General features: G+C 43.7%; 2 protein-coding genes across 2 annotated transcripts; one reads left to right on the plus strand and one right to left on the minus strand.

Annotated features, from left to right (window-relative positions):
- Positions 1–1545: 1545 nt before the first annotated feature.
- LOC139452663 (uncharacterized) lies at positions 1546–11028 on the minus strand. The gene is made up of 3 exons (XM_071234201.1): positions 9396–11028; positions 5342–5620; positions 1546–1956 (listed from the first exon to the last, which is right to left on the minus strand). Exons 1-3 carry the CDS (start codon positions 10594–10596, stop codon positions 1619–1621), a joined length of 1818 nt encoding a protein of 605 aa, XP_071090302.1. The 5' UTR covers positions 10597–11028; the 3' UTR covers positions 1546–1618.
- A 2292-nt stretch (positions 11029–13320) lies between these two features.
- LOC139452777 (galactocerebrosidase-like) lies at positions 13321–23559 on the plus strand. The gene is made up of 17 exons (XM_071234391.1): positions 13321–13452; positions 14312–14380; positions 14499–14562; positions 14957–15045; positions 15821–16023; positions 16690–16830; positions 17194–17311; positions 17816–17853; positions 18241–18365; positions 19124–19263; positions 19532–19618; positions 20769–20861; positions 20990–21131; positions 21411–21588; positions 22103–22272; positions 22902–22975; positions 23422–23559. The coding sequence occupies exons 1-17, from the start codon at positions 13321–13323 to the stop codon at positions 23557–23559; spliced, it is 2001 nt and encodes a 666-aa protein (XP_071090492.1).
- Positions 23560–24933: the final 1374 nt, after the last annotated feature.

Raw genomic sequence — 24933 nt, forward strand, 5'->3', positions numbered from 1 at the left:
GATTTAAACACCAAATTAACAAAAAAAAGTGTTTACTGTTTGTGTTTTTATATACATCTTTTATTTACACCTTGTGTGACACCTCTTGTCAAACAATCAATCATCATCATTAATTCGTGCCTTAAAACAACAGATTCTCAGTGGGACTGGACCTAGGAGAATGATGCAGAACCCATTAAATAGAAACAAAACAAAACAAGGTTCCATGTTTCACAAATATTTTATAATAATTTATATATCATATTCACCGTTGTGGAGGAAGATAGTTCTTTATTTAGTTTTTCAGTTTTGTATAAACCAATCGTTCAGTCTCTCAACAATATTTTGGCGTTGTTTCCAATACAAACACTGTGGTTTCATGTCGTTGTGTCGTGTCAGTTAGCCTACCGAACAAAGGTATACAGGCATAAGATGTGTTATAATATAATAATACAGACTGGTTCCACGAGCGGGATTTGTCCTGATTTAGCACGTATATATATCATCATTAGACCGGGTTCTAGTCTAGCACTTAGGATAAGTAAACCTTAATAGTCACTTTGTAATACATCGCAGTTGTTGAATAAAAGTCAATTTCTATACGCAAAACGTTTTTAGCGTCCATTACGCAAGGGCAATCTTATTTCAGATTCATAAAAAAAACATGGTAAAGAATACATCGGCACCATATATGCTGGAGTCATGACAGCCTAGGAATAGGACAAATAAGTGACATTTAGAACACAATTTGACTTACTAATTAAGTGATTTTATAATTTAATGTTACAACTTCTAATCACATACACGCACTATTCCAGTATAATCTTCATACAGGAAGTCTAAAATATGTCATTCTTGAAATAGTTACCTTCAAATTTTCGCATTCTGATGATCATTTCTGTGTAAAAACGACGTGTTATTAACAACACTTTATACTTCCATAATCAGTTTTGGCAATAGAAGCCTAAGATGTAATTATAAAAACGCACTATCTATATACACAGACGTAGTCGTAGTGTGAATTAATCAATCACATATTACAGATATGTACATAAAGTAGGGATTGTTTCAAAGACTTTATGATTTAGTTACGGACTCCTACAAAACAGCATGTGATCTTTTCTTTAATAGTAGTCACTGAGTGGGTCGCGAATTTACACCACATTAATCTTTGATACAAACCCTCACAAATCAAAGACACCTTGCCATTTTTCACCCGTTTTGTTGCATGTTGCACATTTTCTGCATTTCATGAATTTTCATACAATAGATTCTTATACTAAATGTCACAATGGTATGGCTATAGACACAGAGCCAACTTTATCCATTCCTAAAGAGCGTCTTACATGGTGACATTAAGTACAAGCAAATTGTTCGACATTTGAAAATGTATATTGTTGAGAGAATAGCAGCCAACAAGGGACCGGTTCAAAAGTTCGATGTCGGATATAAAATCTTTATTCTTTCTGTTTCAGTGTTTTTTTGTGGTAACTATTGTGGTAATCTATTTTGCATTCATATGTTAGGAGTTGTCATTAATACATCCAGTCTTTGTTAGGGGGGCATGTCTCAAAACTTAAGGAATTAGTTTTTTTTATCAGACACCGAACTTTTGGACTGGTCCCTATGCCTGTCAAATCTAGTATCTATGTGAATATGGGAAGTACGTTCGATGTTTAGTGTGACTGGAAGAAGGGTTGTACGTTGGACGTCGCTGATTGGCTCTCTGGTCCAGACTCCGGAAGGTGCGGTCGAACTTGAACTCCAGTTCATCATCGAGGCTGATGTCGTGCTCGACACTGGTGGGGTGTGGGTAGGAGGAGGTTGGGGTGGTGTAGGGCATGTGGGAGACGCGGTGACTGGAATAGATGGGACCGGACAGTTTGGACCTGGCTGCTGAAAGGACGTCTTGGGCAGCCTTCACGGCTTCAGTGGTGTCGGGGCTGGCCTTGAGACTCTCACGGGAGTCAGAAAAACCTACGAACAGAGGAAGACGGTGTTCATGTCTGCTTGACTGAGTGTGAATAGAGAGAGAGACGGTGCTCATGTCTGCTTGACTGTGTGTGAATAGAGAGAGACGGTGCTCATGTCTGCTTGACTGAGTGTGAATAGAGAGAGACGATGCTCATGTCTGCTTGACTGAGTGTGAATAGAGAGAGACAGTGTTCATGTCAACTTGTCTGAGTGTGAATAGAGAGAGACGGTGCTCATGTCTGCTTGACTGAGTGTGAATAGAGAGAGACGATGCTCATGTCTGCTTGACTGAGTGTGAATAGAGAGAGACGATGCTCATGTCTGCTTGACTGAGTGTGAATAGAGAGAGACGATGCTCATGTCTGCTTGACTGAGTGTGAATAGGGAGAGACGGTGCTCATGTCTGCTTGACTGAGTGTGAATAGAGAGAGACGATGCTCATGTCTGCTTGACTGAGTGTGAATAGGGAGAGACGGTGCTCATGTCTGCTTGACTGAGTGTGAATAGAGAGAGACGGTGCTCATGTCTGCTTGACTGAGTGTGAATAGAGAGAGACGGTGCTCATGTCGGCTTGTCTGAGTGTGAATAGAGAGAGACGGTGCTCATGCCGGCTTGTCTGAGTGTGAATGGAGAGAGACGGTGCTCATGTCTGCTTGTCTGAGTGTGAATAGAGAGAGACGGTGCTCATGTCTGCTTGTCTGAGTGTGAATAGAGAGAGACGGTGCTCATGTCTGCTTGTCTGAGTGTGAATAGAGAGAGACGATGCTCATGTCTGCTTGTCTGAGTGTGAATAGAGAGAGACGGTGATGTGTGATAGATGAGAACCCTGCCATACAGGACACCTACCGGAATCCGAGTTCCTGGAGGCGTTTGCCGGCGCCAGGGGTGATGTGTGATAGATCACAACCCTGATATACAGGACACCTACCGGAATCCGAGTTCCTGGAGGCGTTGGCCGGCGCCAGGTGTGATGTGTGATATATTAGAACCATGCTATACAGGACACCTACCGAAATCCGAGTTCCTGGAGGCGTTGGCCGGCGCCAGAGGTGATGTGTGAAATATTAGAACCATGCTATACAGGACACCTACCGAAATCCGAGTTCCTGGAGGCGTTGGCTGGCGCCAGTGGTGATGTGTGATAGATCACAACCCTGCTATACAGGACACCTACCGGAATCCGAGTTCCTGGAGGCGTTGGCCGGCGCCAGTGGTGATGTGTGATAGATCACAACCCTGCTATACAGGACACCTACCGGAATCCGAGTTCTTGGAGGCGTTGGCCGGCGCCAGTGGTGATGTGTGATAGATCACAACCCTGCTATACAGGACACCTACCGGAATCCGAGTTCCTGGAGGCTTTGGCCGGCGCCAGTGGTGATGTGTGATAGATCACAACCCTGATATACAGGACACCTACCGGAATCCGAGTTCCTGGAGGCGTTGGCCGGCGCCAGGTGTGATGTGTGATATATTAGAACAATGCTATACAGGACACCTACCGGAATCCGTGTTCCTGGAGGCGTTTGCCGGCGCCAGGGGTGATGTGTGATAGATCACAACCCTGCTATACAGGACACCTACCAGCATCCGAGTTCCTGGAGGCGTTGGCCGGCGCCAGTGGTGATGTGTGATAGATCAGAACCCTGCTATACAGGACACCTACCGGAATCCGAGTTCCTGGAGGCGTTGGCCGGCGCCAGGGGTGATGTGTGATAGATCAGAACCCTGCTATACAGGACACCTACCGGAATCCGAGTTCCTGGAGGCGTTTGCCGGCGCCAGGGGTGATGTGTGATAGATCACAACCCTGATATACAGGACACCTACCAGCATCCGAGTTCCTGGAGGCGTTGGCCGGCGCCAGGGGTGATGTGTGATAGATCACAACCCTGATATACAGGACACCTACCGGAATCCGAGTTCCTGGAGGCGTTGGCCGGAGCCAGTGGAGATGTGTGATATATTAGAACCCTGCTATACAGGACACCTACCGGAATCCGAGTTCCTGGAGGCGCTGACCGGCGCCAGTGGTGATGTGTGATAGATCACAACCCTGCTATACAGGACACCTACCGGAATCCGAGTTCCTGGAGGCGTTGGCCGGCGCCAGGGGTGATGTGTGATAGATCACAACCCTGCTATACAGGACACCTACCGGAATCCGTGTTCCTGGAGGCGTTTGCCGGCGCCAGGGATGATGTGTGATAGATCAGAACCCTGCTATACAGGACACCTACCAGCATCCGAGTTCCTGGAGGCGTTGGCCGGCGCCAGTGGTGATGTGTGATAGATCACAACCCTGATATACAGGACACCTACCAGAATCCGAGTTCCTGGAGGCGTTGGCCGGCGCCAGGTGTGATGTGTGATATATTAGAACCATGCTATACAGGACACCTACCGGAATCCGTGTTCCTGGAGGCGTTGGCCGGCGCCAGGGGTGATGTGTGATAGATCAGAACCCTGCTATACAGGACACCTACCAGCATCCGAGTTCCTGGAGGCGTTGGCCGGCGCCAGTGGTGATGTGTGATAGATCAGAACCCTGCTATACAGGACACCTACCGGAATCCGAGTTCCTGGAGGCGTTGGCCGGCGCCAGGGGTGATGTATGATAGATCAGAACCCTGCTATACAGGACACCTACCGGAATCCGAGTTCCTGGAGGCGTTTGCCGGCGCCAGGGGTGATGTGTGATAGATCACAACCCTGATATACAGGACACCTACCAGCATCCGAGTTCCTGGAGGCGTTGGCCGGCGCCAGGGGTGATGTGTGATAGATCACAACCCTGATATACAGGACACCTACCGGAATCCGAGTTCCTGGAGGCGTTGGCCGGAGCCAGTGGAGATGTGTGATATATTAGAACCCTGCTATACAGGACACCTACCGGAATCCGAGTTCCTGGAGGCGCTGACCGGCGCCAGTGGTGATGTGTGATAGATCACAACCCTGCTATACAGGACACCTACCGGAATCCGAGTTCCTGGAGGCGTTGGCCGGCGCCAGGGGTGATGTGTGATAGATCACAACCCTGCTATACAGGACACCTACCGGAATCCGTGTTCCTTGAGGCGTTTGCCGGCGCCAGGGATGATGTGTGATAGATCAGAACCCTGCTATACAGGACACCTACCAGCATCCGAGTTCCTGGAGGCGTTGGCCGGCGCCAGTGGTGATGTGTGATAGATCACAACCCTGCTATACAGGACACCTACCAGAATCCGAGTTCCTGGAGGCGTTGGCCGGCGCCAGGGGTGATGTGTGATAGATCAGAACCCTGCTATACATGACACCTACCAGAATCCGAGTTCCTGGAGGCGTTGGCCGGCGCCAGGTGTGATGTGTGATAGATCACAACCCTGCTATACAGGACACCTACCGGAATCCGAGTTCCTGGAGGCGTTGGCCGGCGCCAGGGGTGACGTGGCTGCCCTGGCCTGGTACTTCTGTAGCTCCTCCTCCTGCATCTCAGCGATGTACTTGACCGAGTCCAGCTCGGACCTCAGCTTGTGGCACAGCGCCAAGGCGCCCCGGGCAACATGAGACTGGGGAACGATCTCCGAGTCGAAGGCTCGCTGCAGCGTCCCCTCCGACAACAAGTTGAAGTTGATCTGCTCCAGGAGCTCACGCTTCTGCTCCTTGCCAAGCTTCTCCTTCTCTGGAACATCAGACATGCAAACCCTTTATGTCTTCACTAATAATGTTACCCAATAGCCACAGAGTATGAATGTTATGGATGTTATTTTTCATCCACAGTGTAACTTTGCTAGTACCGACTCCGTAACGGGACAAGCACTACTGTTTCCATTGATAAATATTTGAGACTCATTAATCCGAACTCTCTGTCTGTCTGTCTGTCTCTCCCCCCCCCCCCCCCCCCCCCCCCTCCTCTCTCTCTCGCACACACAAACACACACACGCACACACACACACGCACACGCACACACACACACACACACACACACACACACACACACACACACACACACACACACATACACACACTTACTTACTTACTTACATTGGAAATTTTACGTGCGCTTTCCGACTTCTAGCGTATTTCGCACACCGGTCCCTCTCTCTAAATAATCACTCGTCACAAACCAACCCAGGACAACACAGGCAACCAGGGACAACCCAGGCAACACACAACACAGGACAACCCAGGGAACACACAAAACAGGACAACGCAGGCAACATACAACACATGACAACCCAGGCAACATACAACACAGGACAACCCAGGCAACACACAACACAGGACAACCCAGGCAACATACAACACAGGACAACCCAGGCAACATACAACACAGGACAACCCAGGCAACATACAACCCAGGGCAACCCAGGCAACATACAACACAGGGCAACCCAGGCAATATACAACACAGGTCAACCCAGGCAACATACAACACAGGACACGCTGCACATGAGTGAGTGAGTGAGCTGCAGGGTTCTACGCCACTTTTAACAACATTGCAGCAACACACGGAAATCAAACATGTTTTAAGAACTAGACTCCCCGAACGCCCCTTGACATGATTGATACGCTGTTGATATAGCTTGGTATTTTCCGTACAGGTAAGTTGCAATGTACTTGAAAGTCTATAGCTATGCCATGTAACTCCATCCAAGAAACACATCAAACCAATACCATCTCACAGAGAATGAATCGTTAATGAAATGACAAGGACACCAGGCGTTCCACTTTCAACATGTCTGTACTTCAGGATATCTGACGCATACCATCTATTCCTCTGAAAGACAGGGCCCTGTTAAAACCGAACACCTATTTAATTATCATTACTGGGGTATATTGCTATACGTTGACCACTGATAGAGTAGTATGCTATGGCACCGCAAATAGCTGTAGTATTACTTATGCGGTGTAAAGCATATCTATTTATTCGCTTATTCGGCAGGCCTCAAAGTTTAAATTTTACTAAGTAGCCATATGGCTACAAGTATTTTTTTCCAGGTAGCCAGTGGTAAGATCAAGAAGTCAAGCCAATATTGTAGGTAGCAAAGGCATTTGAAATTATCTTTTATCAAATAACTATTACATGTACAAGTCATAGCACTACTCTTGGAATTGTATATTAGTGGAAACTGTACTTGAGTTTTGTTATTTGTGACTCGAACAATGATGAAATTTATGTTACTAGGTTATATAGGTATATCCTTGCTTATCCAACAAACTATCAACTAAAATAAATACTAATCACATTAACATTTATGCATTTCATTTTGTTGTTGACTTTAGGAGGAATTATTTGCGAGTACAATTAGTAGCAGACATGTTTACTTTTGTGTCTAGATATGTGTAGTAATAGAATTTAGTTGCCACGAGATATTTTTCAAGGTAGTAATTTGGCTACCTCTGAATTTTAAACAGTAGACAAAAGGAAATTTAGGTCGGATTGGCGACCGTTTTAGTCGCAACTTTGAGGCCTGATGCGACGGTAATAATTGTCAAACTCGTACAAAGGAAAAAGAACATCATAATGCCAAGCTGCCATCATCGCGTGACACAGCCTCGGCATGTGAAGGATTCTGACTGCCCCACATCATAGTCAGGCGTGTCATTCCACCCCCTGTGGCATAAGACGGTAACTCTCCAGGACAATGAGACAAGAACACCACTTAATAAGACCAGGCAGGCAATGGTCATTGAGGTTGAGCTGTCTTATCCTGGGATCTACAGTGTCCATTACCCTCCAGTGTTTGCCAGCCAGAGATGAATGTTCACAAGGAGACGCCCTACACTTTCTGACACACCATGTCAGGTGACCTTGGCGACCAATTCTGGGAGTCCAATGCCGACTTTTTCAAAATAATGACAGATCGGGGATCACATAAGCCCTTATAGAAATCACTACTGAAAGTAGTTCATATCGAGTGAGTCGAGTTTTACTAACTTCATTCATTATCGGCGGCTAGTACTGATACCAACCAGTAGTGGATAACATAAAAACAGTACTGGAGACCATGCAGTACTGATGACATAAAACAGTACTGGAGACCATGCAGTACTGATGACATAAAACAGTATTGGAGACCATGCAGTACTGATGACATAAACCAGTATTGGAGACCATGCAGTACTGATGACATAAACCAGTATTGGAGACCATGCAGTACTGATGACATAAAACAGTACTGGAGACCATGCAGTACTGATGACATAAAACAGTATTGGAGACCATGCAGTACTGATGACATAAACCAGTATTGGAGACAATGCAGTACTGATGACATAAACCAGTATTGGAGACCATGCAGTACTGATGACATTAAACAGTATTGGAGTCCATGCAGTACTGATGACATAAAACAGTATTGGAGACCATGCAGTACTGATAGCATAAAACAGTATTGGGTACCAGTACTGATAAGGTGCCATGCATTGTTTCCTCCTTCCGGGCGCCCAGTAAGGGGCTAAATACTGTGAACCTATATAATGTACACGCAGTGCCCCACAAGTACGTGGGGTGGGACTATCGGCTCCCCCTTCCCCTGACTGCTCTTTGTACCCGAGCATGATATTGTATAGCCCAGTGGAACTGGGCAAATACTCTTTAACATACTTTGAATTCATTTGCAACCAGGTTTATCTGATGAGATAAAATCCTACTGTAGCTATACAACAAGCCATAACAAGGCACCGGTCCAACAGAGTAGGAACACTTGCCAAGAGAACTTGATTGTGATCGGCAATTTCTATTGTGGTGTTATTGCTTCTGCGAGAATTGTTATGCTACCTGTTTAAGTAGTTCGTATATGTTCAAAGGCAGTTAACGCAGTTTTCAAACACAGATTTTACATTTTAATTCGGAATAGTTTATATTATGGGAGTATGTGCCGGGAATGGAGGTCTAGTCTTTACCACTGCCGAGTATACCCGTGTCTATGAATGTAATGTAGCACATTGACATCACACTATTACAATGAAACCTTTTTTCAGAGAGGCGTTTCGTTGCATTTGCTCTGTGTCACGTATCTGAAGCGTAAGAACAGATATGCTTCACGTTCAGGCGTAATGCATCTATAAATCTAACATCCATGCCCTCATTTCCCTGTTAACGTCCGGTATTTTGTCTCAGAGCAGGGTAAAACTACAAATCTGATATTGCATCACTTACATGTGAATGAATAAGTGAATGCTGTTATACACCGCAGTCGCGATATCCCAGAATATCAAGGCGGTCAGCACATAGTCTGGACCAGGGAAACTGGCGGTGGACACCATGACCTACTTCCACATAGTCCGGGTACGATGACACACAATCAACGAGGCCACACTCTGTAATCACCCGATCCTCATTGATCGGCTCTTAAGAAAACCATGACATACTGGGGACCAATTCTTTCACGATTATATTAGACAGGCACATTTAATGTTGCTGGCCAGGATTATAATATTCTAGACTCACCTGTTTTGAGGATGTATTCTAGAACCTCATACATCTTATCGTGAGAGACTCTGCCGCCAGATGGCGCCGCGGACGCTAGGAGTTTGAACGTCTCTGCCGTTAGGACGCCTTTTCTTGCCATCTCAGACATATAGGTATCCACGAGCTTGCATGCCTTCTCGGCATGGTCTCCGTCGCCCCTGGACGACTCCAGCACGATGTCGTGTAGAACTGACGGCGAGATAATACACAAATCCTCCGGGGAGAGTTTGTTGAGCATTTCTCCTGCAATCTTGACTAGGAGTTCACGACAAGAACAACCACGAGCTGTTGCGATCCTCAGAACCTTCGTTACCCACTCTGTCGTCACCTCCGAAACAACATAAGCCTCTTCAGGCAACACCACAAGGATTGTATCGAGGACTTTCGAAATGTCAACCTTAATGACTGATTTATCTGTAGATTTCGGACTTAGTGTATTCGTTTTGGTGGAATCATCTTGCTCTTGGCTCTTTCCTTTAGAATCTGATTTCGATTTGCTGTCGTCTGCTTCATCTTTTTCTATAGAGATGGTGACATACCTTATCGCCATTTCTCCTAGTTCGGAGAGCTTCACTCCCTTTTCATTTCCTAGTGTTAGAATTTTAACAAACCATTCAACAGGTAGAGTGTATAGGCTAGTGGAAACTTTCTCACTTTTTTCCTCTGATGGCTTCTTGGATGTCGGGCTGCTGAATCTGGTAGGCAGTTTTACCCAGCAGTCAACCAGAGCCTCGATACACTGGTCCACTATCCCAGCTCTCTCCGCCAGTGTCCCGACAGTAGCACTATATAACAGCAAGGTAACGATGCCAGCACTTGAACGACTCATTTTAGCAGACGTAATTGTATCTTGGAGGAATTTTTCAGATATCTCGATAAGATTTGCTTCTCCGTTCATTTGGAGGTATTCCGCGGCACTCCGAACTTGAACGATATTGTTTTTAGTCAGATCGTAGTTCATGCTGTAACAGAAATCAGCGACGAGGCTGAAAATATCGTGACCACCCGGGAAGTTTGTTAACTCCACCTTTTGAGTATCCGACATGTTCCCGCGTGCGAGGTTATTGAAGTACCCGGATTTTGTGTACAGTGGGAATTTATGCAACTTAAACGTGCTTCCATTTACAGTCACTGTCAGATCCGACAGGTCTCCCGTCTCACGGAATCTTGAGAAATTCATTTTGACTGAAAATTGTAAATCGTAGCACGGTATGTTGTCTGCTCGTAGATCAAGGCGTTCTAGATCATTGACATGCCTGTCAGTGTCAATATCATATTTACTGTCACTCACGCTGCCTAGCAACAATCAACGCTACAACTTAAAAACACTTGCGGTTAAAAGGCGGTCGTCTGCTTCACCAACAGTGTGAAACAAAACACGTTTGATATCATTTGTCACAATAATGATTCACGCGTCAATACCCGCCCTACCTTGTCAATCTGACGAACCGGGAAAATTCCTGAATTTACCAGCAGACGACGAAACAAGAGAGCAAATCCGTCACTTTTCTTGTTCCTTTCTGTAAGTGATATATGTCTTTTAAATACCTCCGCTGTCATCAAGCCAACAGTCCAACTTCTGCTTACAAAAAGCAACACACAACTGATTGTTAGCGTACTAGTGCAACAAGACGGCTTGTTATTGATATTCAGCGATAATAGTCACCCATGTTCAAACTTGTCCTGAGGCTAGCTACAGTTTCGCGGGGTAACGTGCATACCAACACACGTATAGGTATAGCAGTCCCCAAGATGGGCGTTTAAATACGTCAACTTTGTGTCACTGAGTAGTGTCGCGGGATATGTGATCAGTACATACAAGCCATTGTCATTTAATATCGAACCCCGAATTATCAATCACCGCCAATATTCCCGCCATGGCATTTGGCTGTACCCAATGACAAACGAGATCAGTGAAGGGAGAAGATAGCCTCGTCTTACAAAAGACGGTGATTGCCCCTCGCTATTACGCGAGTGTGTTGTACTGTAAATACCAATGCAAACATTTGTGTGTGGTAATTTAAGGGCGCTAATGGGTTCAGCGGTGCTATCAGAACTGTTGCGCTACTATAATGAATTGTATATTAGGGTAGTGCATGCATGGTATACTGAGTCGCGATACGTGTGTAGGGCAAGCACTGGTACAATAGACTTGATTTGTCTTTATATATGATTATAACATTGACAAAAACGCAACACCAATCTAAACGATTAAAATATATCTTTGCCTGTTTCAGCCTTTCGGAACTCCAACATCTGCCTTGTTTCGTTATGCTTTTTAATTTCATTTTGTGCTTGGTGCAATTACTCTGTATGCGTAATGTGGATTATATGTTAAACACTGTAAAATAAATAGTCGCCATCTAAGTTTGAAAAGTTCTTATTTCAAACAAAATACTGTCTAAACACTATATAGGAGAGTAGTTGTAATTCAATCAGTTATCCAGATAAAGTAAAAGACATCTGTCATAATGAACAGCAATATCTAACCTTCTCATTTTAGGCTTGCTGGACGGGCTGACAAAATATACTTAGATCTATATGAATTTTCAAGAAAGAATGACAATTTTCACGGTGACATTAGTTTTTAAATTATTTTCCGCCTTCAAACATTTGGTCATCTACATATATTGACTGTCTTCAACTGCAAGGACACTAAGAGCTTAATATTAAGTACACCTGTTGGTTAAAATCTTTTAAACGCAATAACATATTAACGGTATTAAAGGAGACTGAAATAGTTTAGCCTGATCTCCGTCTAGGTATTGTGGTGCTGTAATGTGACTTATACAATGACTTGAGTCCACAGTGCAGGCTACCGGTTCTGTTCCCGTGGGTATTTAAACACACGACGAAGGGCTCCATTCAATGGTACCTCTTTAAACGCAGGTGTACAGGCCCACGGTAAGCGTTGACTATACGGTAGGTGTTTGTGTCAGGGCAAAATAAATACATACTAAGGAATCGAATCCGGATTTTCCCATCAGAGACCCTCCGTATTCATTTTTGTGGACCCCCGTATTAATTTTTCTGGCCTGCGTATTCATGGTATGATAAAATCTAATGCAAATATTGTTATTGAAGTGAACAATGAAAGTAAATTGTTAAATGCATTTACGTCAACCCCACCACCTATAATAGAGTATTGTTACTCTAACCGGATGATTATGTTATGCTAACTGTACCATAAGGTATAGGCGTTTGTTGTGCGAAACGAGTTTGTCAGAGATTTCAAAATACAGAGGATCACCCTCTAGAACTAAGTTTGACATAGTCATTCGAATCTCTTACTCACCTAATACATGAATTCCGAAACTGCGATGACAAGAATTGAATATTTGCAATGATGTTCTCGCACTGAGGCTAATCTCAGAATTATCATGGATCTACGCCGCGTGTAGCAATATGCCAGCGACAGCACGACGAGGTACACCAGAAATGGGCTTCACATATTGTACCAATGTCGGAACTCGAACCCGGGCCTTAGACGTGAAGAGTGAATGTTTAAGAAACAGACTACCACACCGTACCTGGGGTCCCTTTATTCCGACAATTGGGAAATAGTTATAACATTGTAAAATATGATAGAAATCATTATAGGCAGTTGGGTAACATCCTAAAAAGTCTAGATGAACGACTTAATACAATGTAACACATACTACTCTGTTGGGAATATCATGTGCGACATACACGGGAAGAGAAGTGACCTGTTTGACCTAAGCCAATATTTTCCCTCCACGCTGACCCACAACAATAGCCTCGATAACACGTGATAACAGACCTTGTAACGATGTAAGTGATGCATGAACATGTCATGTCAGATAGGTCACCGTTGATAAGCAGGTCATATCACAAGTATACCTGCTGATTTGAGAAGGACATCGGCTCGACGACATCTTCAAGTATGACATGGCCACGTGCACTGCTGATGCTTCATGTGTTTGCCGTATATGGGAGTGATGCAGCGACGTATGTTTTTGATGATTCAGCAGGTTTAGGGCGGACGTTTGACGGTATCGGCGGGCTCAGTGCAGGAGTAAGTACAAGATGGATTCCCTTCAGAAGTCCCACCCCTCTCCGGCCTATGAAAAGTGTAGAACCATTCTTATCTTTCTTTGTGGACACGGGTGGCCCAGGCGTCTAAGGCGCCGCTAGTCGCTGTGCAGAGTTACGTTTCTTGAGCGCGCCAGAAACCGATGATCATTGGTTCGAATCCCGGTTCGCCTCGAGTATGTTTTTAGGTTTGTCAGCACCATACCCGTGTTCGTGTTTACCAAAGTGGTAAACGTCTGAGACCAGCGTCACTTTGGGCTTTCCTCCCACATTAAGCTGGCACGCCGTGATATAACTGGACACTGTTAAAGCGTCTTTAAACCCACCTCGCGTACTTATCTTTTATTTATTTATTAGAGGGCAGATCAGATGATTATCTGCGCTGGGTAATATTCCAGCTATATACTAGTATTAGGGTGTCTTGTACATAATACAGACTTGTCCAGAGAAACCAGTGATTGATATTATAAGCAACGCGGTGCCCAGGTATGCGTACAATATCAAAACGTCTGATGAGCTGTGTCAGAATAACCTTGATAACAGTGACATTTTAACACGTTTACACACACACACACACACACACACACACACACACACACACACACACACACACACACACACACACACACACACACACACACACAGAGCATGAAAAACCGTACATTGCACGTATGGTGAGGTATGGTGATGTTCTTCGCCAGAAGCCATGTATGGTGAGATTGTTAACCAGAATCCCTGTATGGTGATATGGGGGGTATTTGTCGAACATATGACTACATATGACGTTTTAGTGTGTCTCACAGAATATACCTATACTTTCAACTCTACGTTCACATATTCAGGCCTCCTCGAAACTACTGGTGAACTACCCCGACGAGCAGCGAAGTCAGATTCTTGACTACCTATTCAAGGTGAGCGCTCTCTGACCCTTGGAACAAAGGTTTCGATGTATCCAATGTAGACTCAATGTACTCGATACTGTAAGCTAAGAAGCTATACGTAACAGTTTCCTTATTTCTCATTTGACAGCCCAAATTCGGAGCCAGTCTGAAGATTCTGAAGGTGGAAATTGGCGGAGACGTTCAGAGTACAGGTATTCTATAGTCTGGGCTATATACACCTTGGGCATTGGCATTGTGAGTTTGATGCATGACAATATATTAATTAAATGTAGATGCATATCTTCAGTTTGTAAGTACTTCCAGGTTAGTATGTGTGAAGAAGTACACGGTGTGCATGTCTGTTTTGTAAATACACATGCGCCTGTTCTAAACGGTTCAATCCAGGCGAATGAAACCGAATGGCATAGATGTGTTAGCTGTACGATATGACATAACTGAAAACATCCCTGTAGTATGCCTGGCGACTTCATGATTTTAAGAATAAGATGATGAGAAGACCTTTGAGTATTATTAGGCCGCATACAAAATTAAATCTTTCTCGGGCACACTGTGATTGTGATAACGGTGATAATGTTTTGAATCCAGATGGCACCGAGGCGTCTCACATGCACAACAGCTGGGATGAGAACTACCAGAGAGGGTACGAGTGGTGGCTTATGGTGGAGGCCAAGAAGGTACCCTTGATTTCACACTGGAAAATTTACAGACATGTGGAAGTCAGGTGGTTAAAGGGACATACCATGTGATCTGTTTGTTTTGATAATGAAATAATTACATTGTAGGGACCTTTTAGGACGCATTTCAAGCACTTCTATTGCCAGAAGTAGATGACACGTTCATTTAAGCAAAAGTTATTTCAATTTAACGAACTGCCTGGATTTTAGAGCTATCGAATGATGTATACAACCCTAATGGTAATAAGCTAAGGATCTATAGACTGCTGAAGAAGGATCTAGCGCCTGAGCCCTATGTCTTATCAAATTTTATCCATAGAAACACTAGAAAATATTTGGCACTTTTACACAGTGTCAGCCTCCCCATGAACATTGAAAAAATAAGGTACAGTCGTCCCCCTGTCTGTGCATGTGTCTGTGTATGTGTCTGTCTGTTCAACGAATTTCCTCACTGAATTTTACATTAAACATTGTGTAGGTATATGTCTTAATTTATCTTATCCTGATTATGACGATATACATGTGATTTTATACGTGACACTATAATAAACATTTCGCTATCTCTTGACAGAGGTAGAATTGCTGCCTTGTGAAGCAAAGCCAGTCATCGTTCATTTTTTTGTGACACAATCGGCTTGGGTTATGTTCCTCTGTATTCCACATCTCTTTGTCCTGTTCATGCCAACATCTTCAGGGAAATCCTTTCCAGAGATGGCTCCGGTTCCTGTCTGAATATGTAGCACTTCCTGCGGTGTAAACCTTGTCTTTATTTCAGCGTAACCCGGACATCAAGCTGTATGGTTTACCGTGGGGGTTCCCAGGCTGGATAGCAGCTGCGCCACAGGACCCGTATGTAGATCCACAACAGACGGCTACGTACATCGTGAAGTGGGTCCAAGGTGCCAAGATGCACTACAACCTTACAATAGACATAGTTGGCATCTGGAATGAACGCTACTACAACGCCACGTACGTCAAAGTAAGTAAATTCATCGATAAAACTAATATGAGGTTAGGACAAACATGAGCCAGCATGTACTACGCATGGCTGTGTTCGTCCTTTACAGGAACTGCTTCACTACTTGTAGGACCATAGGTCCTGGAATACTGTGTTTCAATTTAGAGCTGTCAACGTTTTATTTCATTGGGCCAAATTATATTCGAATCAAACTTGTAATCGCGAGGGTTCTATCGTTAAAGTTAGCGTTATCAAATCCATAATTGTCATAGTTATAAACAGCAGAATGGGTAACTCCCATCTCACGTGACAATTTGTTTCTCCTTACCGCTTTCATTGTAACTTTTTGGCTGAGTGAATTGTTCATAAACGCTGCAGTCGGCGGCATTCCAACTATATAACGGGTGCCTGTAAACTATATAATAGAAATGGGTATAACTCTGTCAAAACGAATGCACATAGTTTTCGCAAGGGAAGACGACAGTCAAATCAACTGATGTTGATCAGATCAGAAGATTGTCATCTTGTGATTTGATACCAAACGTCTTGGAGGAAATACTGTTGTTATATCTAAAAACAGTATGGAGAAATTATTAGATGAGTATTGTGTGTGCGGTGTTGAGATCCTCACAAGATTACATTTATCATGTCCAGCGTTGATTGTTGATGTTGTTGTTTGTATGTACGTCTTTGATCCAGACGCTGAGGAAGGTTCTGGATGTCAACAACCTAGGTCACGTGAGTGTTGCGGCGGCCGACGGCACCTGGGACATCGCCGACGGCATGCTAGAGGATGCGGACCTGGCTGCTGCTGTTACCTACATCGGGTTCGTGGAATCAGACATATTATAAGTCTATGATTAGCAAAGTTTAGCATACCCGTACCCAACTGGAGTTGTTGTTGCCTATTTTAGATATAAATGGCAAATTTCAACTAGTCCTTATGATACCTTAACTATTGGGCAGTGTGGCAAGGACAACAGGGCTAGTTCCAATTTCTATCGAGCCTGTATAAATGGTTATCATTAATTGTTTTACTGGTATGCATACTAAAATTCGAATTAGGAGACAGACAAAGATGTCTATTGATTAAATGAACGTGTGTCTCTGACGATCACACTTGCAGCCAGGGTGTTTTAGACAGGTTCTAACACTGAACTATTGATATGGTATACTATCCGTCTTGCTAGGGCTCACTACCCGAGTACTGTGACAACTGACGCTGCCTTGAAGACAGGCAAACAGCTGTGGGCATCTGAAGACTACAGCACCTTCAACGACAACAGCGGCGGCGGCTGCTGGGCCAGGGTAGGGTGGAGAGTGGGGCTAGAGCAACATTACCTGTGGGATGGGTTATGTATGATGACGATATCATAATGGAAAGTGTTGGATAGGTGGCAGTTAAGCAGTAGGATACAGAAGAATGTGAATAGGGTCATACACCAGACAGTAATACTGCCCTGTTGTTTGCTTGTTTAACGCCGCACATGGCAATATTCCAGCTATATGAGGTCGGCCTCTAAATAATAGAATCTGGTCCAGACAATCCAGTGATCGATATTGTGAGCACATATCCACGCCATCGGGGCACGGACACAAGTCATCAAGTCTCACCACACGATACATTTGGTCGCCTCGCACGACCAGCAAAGGTTGATGGGGGTCTATTCTCATCTGGAATTTCAACAGGGTCACTGCCATGGTAGATAGTTATTAGGACAACTGGACTATGTATTCTGCTGTTTGAGAGGACTTAGTCAACCGGCATATGTTATCCGTGTTATGTAATATTATTACGATTCTACTTTTCAGATCATAAATCAGAATTACGTAAATGGACACATGACAAGGTAACACAGTCCCATCCCAGCGATCTCTGTAGAATGTTCTTTTTACGTATGACATCAATGTAAAGAGTTTTACAACAGCCAACGGCCATCGGAAAGAAAATAAGTATTGTGCTCTTGTCCACGAAAACAGTTCTTCAGTTTCTTGTTGCTATTTCTTGTGGAGCAAAATGTTATTACATCTTCACTTTCAAATGCATCGACACCTTATTTGTGTTATCCGCAAGCCATGTGTTTCAACGCGGAATAACGAACCAATGAAAAACAATCTTTCTTTTTAAAACACAAAGGTCTAGGCTATAAAAAAACCCGTTTTGATAACGTGTGTAGCACGATCGAGTGGAACTTTCGTTTCGTGTGTTCGTCTTGATAAACGTGTGTTGTTTGTAGCACGATCGCGTGGAATCTGATCACCAGCTACTACGAGAACCTCCCCTATCCCCGCAACGGCTTGATGACTGCCAATGAGCCGTGGAGCGGCAACTACACCGTCGAGAGCCCCATCTGGATGTCAGGTACGCCGCTAGGGCACCTCTCTTTCTGTCACTGTTCAGAGTTGCGTTCTTTAGGCATGCCAGAGGCCTATGATCGTGGGCTCGAATATCGGTTCTCTCTGATGAATATGTTGTCAGCACCATACCCGTGCTTGTGTTAAGCGTCCAAGGCATGCATTACTTCGGGCTTTTTTTTACACATCAAACTGACACGCCGTGATATAACTCAAATACCGTTCAAAGCGGCGTAGGAAATACTAACTCAGTCTTCCTGTTAACACGTCTTTAATATGTTGAAATTATGAGAAGATCCTTATCAAGCGTATTCCCAAACCGAAACATGATGATTTGTCTTGTTTACTGACTCAGCTTTTAGCTTGGTCGGATTTGTCATCCTAGTATTGGAAACCTTCAACATTGAAATCAAGAAGAGTTGGGTTGAATTTCAGTAATTCGTCCACTATGGGGTTATGGGGTTAGGTCTGAGACTGATCAGTTGATGTTATGGTTGGGGCCTGGGATTTAAAAGAACTACCAACTTAAAAATAACTTTCTGGATATGCTGTTTGTCCTGTAGTTAATTTATCTCCATTCTATTAACACTTGTTAGGCTCCTCTTTAGAAAAAAGACCCCAACTTCCCTTCGAATATTAATTGACAGTCCTTTACTTTTTGAAAAAGCAGTGGTGTTTTTCTCATGGCAAGCTAATTTTTTTACACTCATTCCGAGTTTTATTCAAAGCAGATTTCGACGAACTTTCTCCCTCTCTTCACTTCAGCTCACACCACACAGTTCACCGAGATAGGCTGGTTATATCTACGCCATGGTAACGGTGTCGGCCATTTGCAATCCGGCGGAAGTTACGTCAGTCTTGTCAGCCCCGACAAGAAGGACCTCACCATTGTCATTGAGACCTTGGTAGTTATTAATCTATAAGACTAGTGACTAAGGTCACTGAATCTAATTTCCGTTTTGGAGTACCATATTGATATTTAATATATTACACCTGTAATCTTGCAGATTGCGATAACCACGTTTTTAATGATTCAAGTTCAATTGTCATAACGTGTATAATCATATAAAATATACGCTCCACAGATTTCTCATTTTGTAATCATAAGTATAGTTCGGGTACTCCTATGTGACAGTAAGATGAACCTTGATACAAGATTTTGCCCTCCTCTAGACCCAGGAGCACTCGAAGTGCAACAAACCCCTGGATCCATACAATGTATCAGCGGCACAGATCACCATCCAGCTTAAAGGAAGCTTCGTAAGTAAAGAGAGAAACAGCCAAACTCCCTTCGTTGTTATTCCACTAGTCCTTCTGTTCTATATACATTATGTTCTGACCGTTTCTCTGTGGAAAGTTGCGTCCCTTAGATATGCCAGGATCCTATTGCCGTGGGTCCGAATCACAGATTCACACTTCTCACAGGTTCTCGTTGGTTAGTCATTACCATACCCGTCCGTACTCAATTGTTTAAAAAAGTAGCAAATATCTAGATCTGCCACACTACAGCAACTGCTGTTTAGGTCGGCGTCAAACTCCACACTCTCACTACTTAAGATGGAGTATGATATCCTTGTGTTAATGTAAGTGAGTGAATGAGTGTGTGAAAATTTTGAATGTCATCCTTCCCTATGGGTATTCACCTTGGAATAAGCGAGTGAGTGAGTGGTTTTGATTGTTGTTTTGGACCTGCATCACGTTGGCTTTCCGCCAGCATTAGGCTGACACGCCGTGATATAACTGGAATACTGTTCAAATAGGCGTTAAAACCCAACTCACTCACAAACTCCTGCTGTATCACGGCGGGATGTTGGTAACGAGGCATTTTTCTATATCAAAGACTTTCACCTTAGAAACGTGTTTGATGGAAAAGACCGTAAAACGGAACATACAAATGTGAACATTCTACAGTCTGTTCACAACGTTATTTTACTGTCTTACAGAGTAATTATTTTTAACATAGCCACGAACATTACAAAACATGTTTATATTTGAAACTGTCGACAAAGTTATAACACATGTCTGTTTCTGTACTTCATAACAACTCTATACAAGATGCTGTACTTATCCTTGGTACAATGTAGTTACAGGTAGGGACACACAGAAACATTTATTGACTTGTTCGCCAGTGTATATAAAAACGTTCCAACTATATCACGGCGACCTTTAAATAATCGAGTCTGGGTCACGATGACCGTTGCGTGATAGAAGTCTACCAGCAAAGATAAAGATTCGAATTTATAGGCAAACAACAGCGAAAACCAGTTTGTCTGGTCCAGAATTGATTATTTGCAGGTCCCCGTTTGTCTTGAAACAATATATGCGTCCTTAAGTTGTCTTCCCTGTGGGATGCCAATGCACTATTAAATATCGATCAATTTATCAGCTTGTACTTGCTGCTGTCTTTCAGGTGAGCATTACACAACTGCAGCCTTGGCACAGCAAGCCTGGGTTCGGATCTGCAGACAGGGATATCTACTTCGAGAAACGTCAGCCACTTAAGGTTTTTGTTACGCCGACATTGTCAACAATGCTCTTTAACAACAGAAACATCTATAGCAATACTGAATGCTCGTTATGCCAAGTCGATAGTGATGGTGTTTGGATACACACGTGTTTATGCCTCCACAGGTTACCAATGGCCAGGTGACGTTGAATGTCGGTGTCGACGAAGTTTGGACTTTAACGACCGTGTCGACAGGAAACAAGGGCAGCTACCCTCCTCCACCACCATCGAAGACTTTCCCTCTACCCTATCAAGATGACTTCGAAGGTACACGATGTCATATATGTTAGGAATCCAATCATTGGGGGACTATAGATGAATACCTTATCACTCAGACAGATCACTCAACGGTCACAAAATTCACACTTTAGTCTTTGGGGACTGACCATTTGATATTTATCTTTGAGCCTGAATATTTTTTTAAAAAGAAAAACACCTTGCAAAATAATATTTTTTTGTGGCAAACCATTTCATTTTTTTTCAACAGTCTGAAACATAATTATAATTTTCAAGACTATACATACATCATACTATACATTGTTCAAGGTTACGCGGTTTCCATGGAGCCTAATAACTTTGCCCAACAACTGGGATCTTTCGAGATAGTGGCGGAGGGCAACAACAAGTTCATTCGCCAGATGGTTCTACAGCAGCCCCTGGCGTGGTGGCCGAACGCTGAACCGAAGCTCGGGAGAAGTTTCAGCGTCATTGGTGATCATAGTTGGCAAGTTGGAACTACCTGCAACACTGACCATATATCTATCAGGGGATATTCTGTCACTGCTTTCTTGCTTTCTTTGTATGAGTGAGTGAGTGGAGTTTAACGCCACAATATTCCAATTAAATCATGTCGTTTCAGCTTATTGTGTGAGGGTAGTCCGAAGTGACGCAGGTCTTAGACGTTTACCACTTTGGTGAAACCCACGGGTATAGTGCTGACAAACCTAGTTACATAATCGGTGCGAACCGGCATTCGAACACACATTCGTAGGTTTCTGGCGTGACCAAGGGAGGCAACTCTTCTTCTTTCTGCAAAAGGATGAGCCAAACTTGTTTTGTTCGGATTCACAGCTCATTTTCCTTTTTGTTTTGTGTGTGCAGAATCTGATGCAAAATTATTTCAAGAAAATCCACACCTCCCCTTCCCACCCAGAAGATACAAGGGTCGGTTGCTATCATCATAGTCAAGAGTACTGACATTAACTGACACATCATCATTAGAGAGCGTATGTTTTCAGGACCAATATCTCCATCAAGGTAGATGCCCGTATCACCCCAGTCAATGGCACGAGCGGGGTGTTCCTGGCAGCGAGGGCGGACAAGGCAGGAATCGCGCTGTACGACACTGGCGGGGTGTTCTTCTACGTCTCCCCTGACAACAGCTCTTACATCCTCTCATCGGACCTCTGTAAGTCGTACAGTAATTACCCCTTCTTAAAAGATGTGTGCACGTGTATGTGCAATATGTGCACACTTTACACCCTTTCATGGGACATGTGTTCGTGCAGCTCCATCCGTCTCTGAAACATATTATATCATTAGAACATTGTCTTTGTAACCATATGGTAGAGGAGTGGCTTTGACACCGCACTCAGAAGTGCCCTGTATTGTGGTTTGTTTGTTGTTTCACGCCGCACTCGGAAACATTCCAGACGGCGGTCGCCTGACCACACGATCCCGTCAGTCGCCTCTTACGACTAGCACAGTCGCTTTTTACGGCAAGCATGGGTTGCTGAAGACCTATTCTACCCCGTATCTTCACGGGTCAGATGCCCTGTAAATAATCGTGTTTTGCCAAGGTAAACTTGAACCTCAATCAACGCCGACGGGGTACGGTGACACTTTCACCGTACCTGATTTCAGTCGGCTCGTACAACATTGAATATTTGGAACTTATCCTGCTCCGAAATAACGTGACAAGGGGGTTGCCTGCCAATAGTACAATGAAATATTAATATAATTTATTTAACTTAAATTCAAGTCGCTTTTGAAATATCCCAGCGATGCGTTGGAAAACAATATTTTTTTCTGTTACAGCGAAGACGCAAGTTGTGTCGACAGGGCCCGTCAAATGGCGCAAAGGTTGGAACACAATTGAGCTTAGAATCCTGGTAAGTTTATATCGACACAATTTAACAGTCACGATTCACGATCATTGAATGATTTGTGCATTTTCGTAGTCACTGATAGGTCGAGTGGTGATAAAAGAACGGTTTTAGTTGACTCTGCCTACAGATACGGGCTGGCCTTAGAATCCTCTAACATATTCTCCAACATTCAACAGCATATTCCATCGCATGAAGAGGTATTAGATGAATGTCATTCTACTCAGTAGCCTACATTAACGATGGAGTGCAGTGATGCGTATTTAAAATAATCCCCATTATAGTCGCTAAATGGTTGGAATATTGCTGCTGCCACGCCAAACTTTAACTCTTTATTCAACTTTATTCATAGTATTTCTGATCGGTCATCTTATGACGTCAGATCGAACTGGTCCTTGAGACACCATACAGGGACGTCGTAATGACATTGTAACAATGGTTGTTCTCCCCAGGGTGAGATGGTGTTCGGCTTTGTGGACGGCGTAGAGGTTGTTGCAACACGTGCTCCAACCGAGCCAACCAACGGGTTCGCCGGCCTGGGTACAACCAACTGGGGACTGGCCGACTTTGACAACCTCTATATAACATGATGAAAGACGTCACCAGCAGCACTGTAATCCAGTATCAATAAAAAAATCTATTTGACTTTCGTTGGTTCATCGTGCAGGTAAAGGCCCCGTTTCTTATGCATGTCGATGCATTAAGGCCAAGCTGATTAATCGAGTAAAGACACCAACTTCCATTCCAAATATATTAGTAGACCAGTATCTAACTTAAAGAAGAACCATGGCGTTGTTCCAGATGGCGAACTTGGAGAGATCCAAGTATCATAGATATATATTGCTAGCAAATAGCTATTTATATATTGTTAACTATATCTTCTCCACTTGAACATGTTGTTGTCGAAGTACCTCCGTGTAGATTGACTGTAATTACTCAACCATAGTCAACCGCTTTATAGACAAACTTTTCCGTCACTTTTTCACCCTTTGTCTATATATCGGCCCCTGCCCATCCAGTATTGCCTACATCGGTAACCTCCCAAAATCCCTACATCCCTTTCCCCCTACAGCTTAAGACAACAAAGTTCACGGTCCATGGCACTGCTAATCCCTAGTCTGTTACCTATTTCATACAATGGAACAACCCAAGAAACACGAATAGATTGAGATAAATATTTAATTACGATTACGATATTATTCAAAATTCATAATACATTATAATAAAATGTTCATTTTTCAAAATTCATAATACATTATAATAAAATGTTCATTTTTCAAAATTCATAATACATTATAAAAAAATGTTCATTTTTCAAAATTCACAATACATTATAATATATTTCATCTCAAATGTTCAATTCACTCTCCGTTGTCGACCCAGGTAGTGACGATGTAGTCGTTGAAGGCGACAGCTCTTGGTACATCTGGTGTGTTGTCCATTGCGTCAACCCACGTGTCCTGGATCTTGTTCTGGGGGAGTAGGGGTAGGCCAGCTGCTCTTCTTATCCACTTGCAGACTTCAGGATCTTCTCCATACGCGACAGCTAGTTCCAGATCCTGGACCTTCCTCCATATCGCCTGGCAGTAATGGAAGAAACATCACTTCACATCGGCAGTAGGAAACACGACTTGGACAGCACGAATAGCAGCCATCTCAAAGTCTGTCTGGATGCATGACGGGGCAAGTGGTCTGTTTAGTCTCTGTTGAACTTCATCCTTGAGTAGCCTGAAGAGTCTTGAGTAGGGGACTGTCTGTTTCGCCGACAGTCTTCAATAAACAAAGATACGATTCAGTGATTTCGTTCACGGTGCCGAGTACTGCCTCTAAACCCTCTTATAGTGATCCGAATGAGTCAATCCAATGTTGTATATTAATGCCTACAGTCTTTGAAGTCATTGAAAGTAATTGAAACACCCTTGAATTTCAGATGAGATGCAGTTACATGATATATATCGGTCATA

This window comes from Haliotis cracherodii, unplaced genomic scaffold (assembly GCF_022045235.1).
Source record: "Haliotis cracherodii isolate W230 unplaced genomic scaffold, xgHalCrac1.p SCAF_9, whole genome shotgun sequence".
Lineage (NCBI taxonomy): Eukaryota > Metazoa > Mollusca > Gastropoda > Lepetellida > Haliotidae > Haliotis > Haliotis cracherodii.

Bases quoted from the DNA above. Each gene is read 5' to 3' on its own strand.
- LOC139452777 (XM_071234391.1), top strand. From the start codon at position 13,321: ATGACATGGCCACGTGCACTGCTGATGCTTCATGTGTTTGCCGTATAT. The intron at 16,024-16,689 runs AGTAAGTAAATT...GTTTGTATGTAC, and splicing joins TACAACGCCACGTACGTCAA to GTCTTTGATCCAGACGCTGA. The intron at 22,273-22,901 runs GTAAGTCGTACA...TTTCTGTTACAG, and splicing joins CATCCTCTCATCGGACCTCT to CGAAGACGCAAGTTGTGTCG.
- LOC139452663 (XM_071234201.1), bottom strand. From the start codon at position 10,596: ATGAATTTCTCAAGATTCCGTGAGACGGGAGACCTGTCGGATCTGACA. The intron at 5,621-9,395 runs GTGAGTCTAGAA...CTGATGTTCCAG, and splicing joins AGAATACATCCTCAAAACAG to AGAAGGAGAAGCTTGGCAAG. The intron at 1,957-5,341 runs GTAGGTGTCCTG...CTCTGTTCGTAG, and splicing joins CTCCAGGAACTCGGATTCCG to GTTTTTCTGACTCCCGTGAG.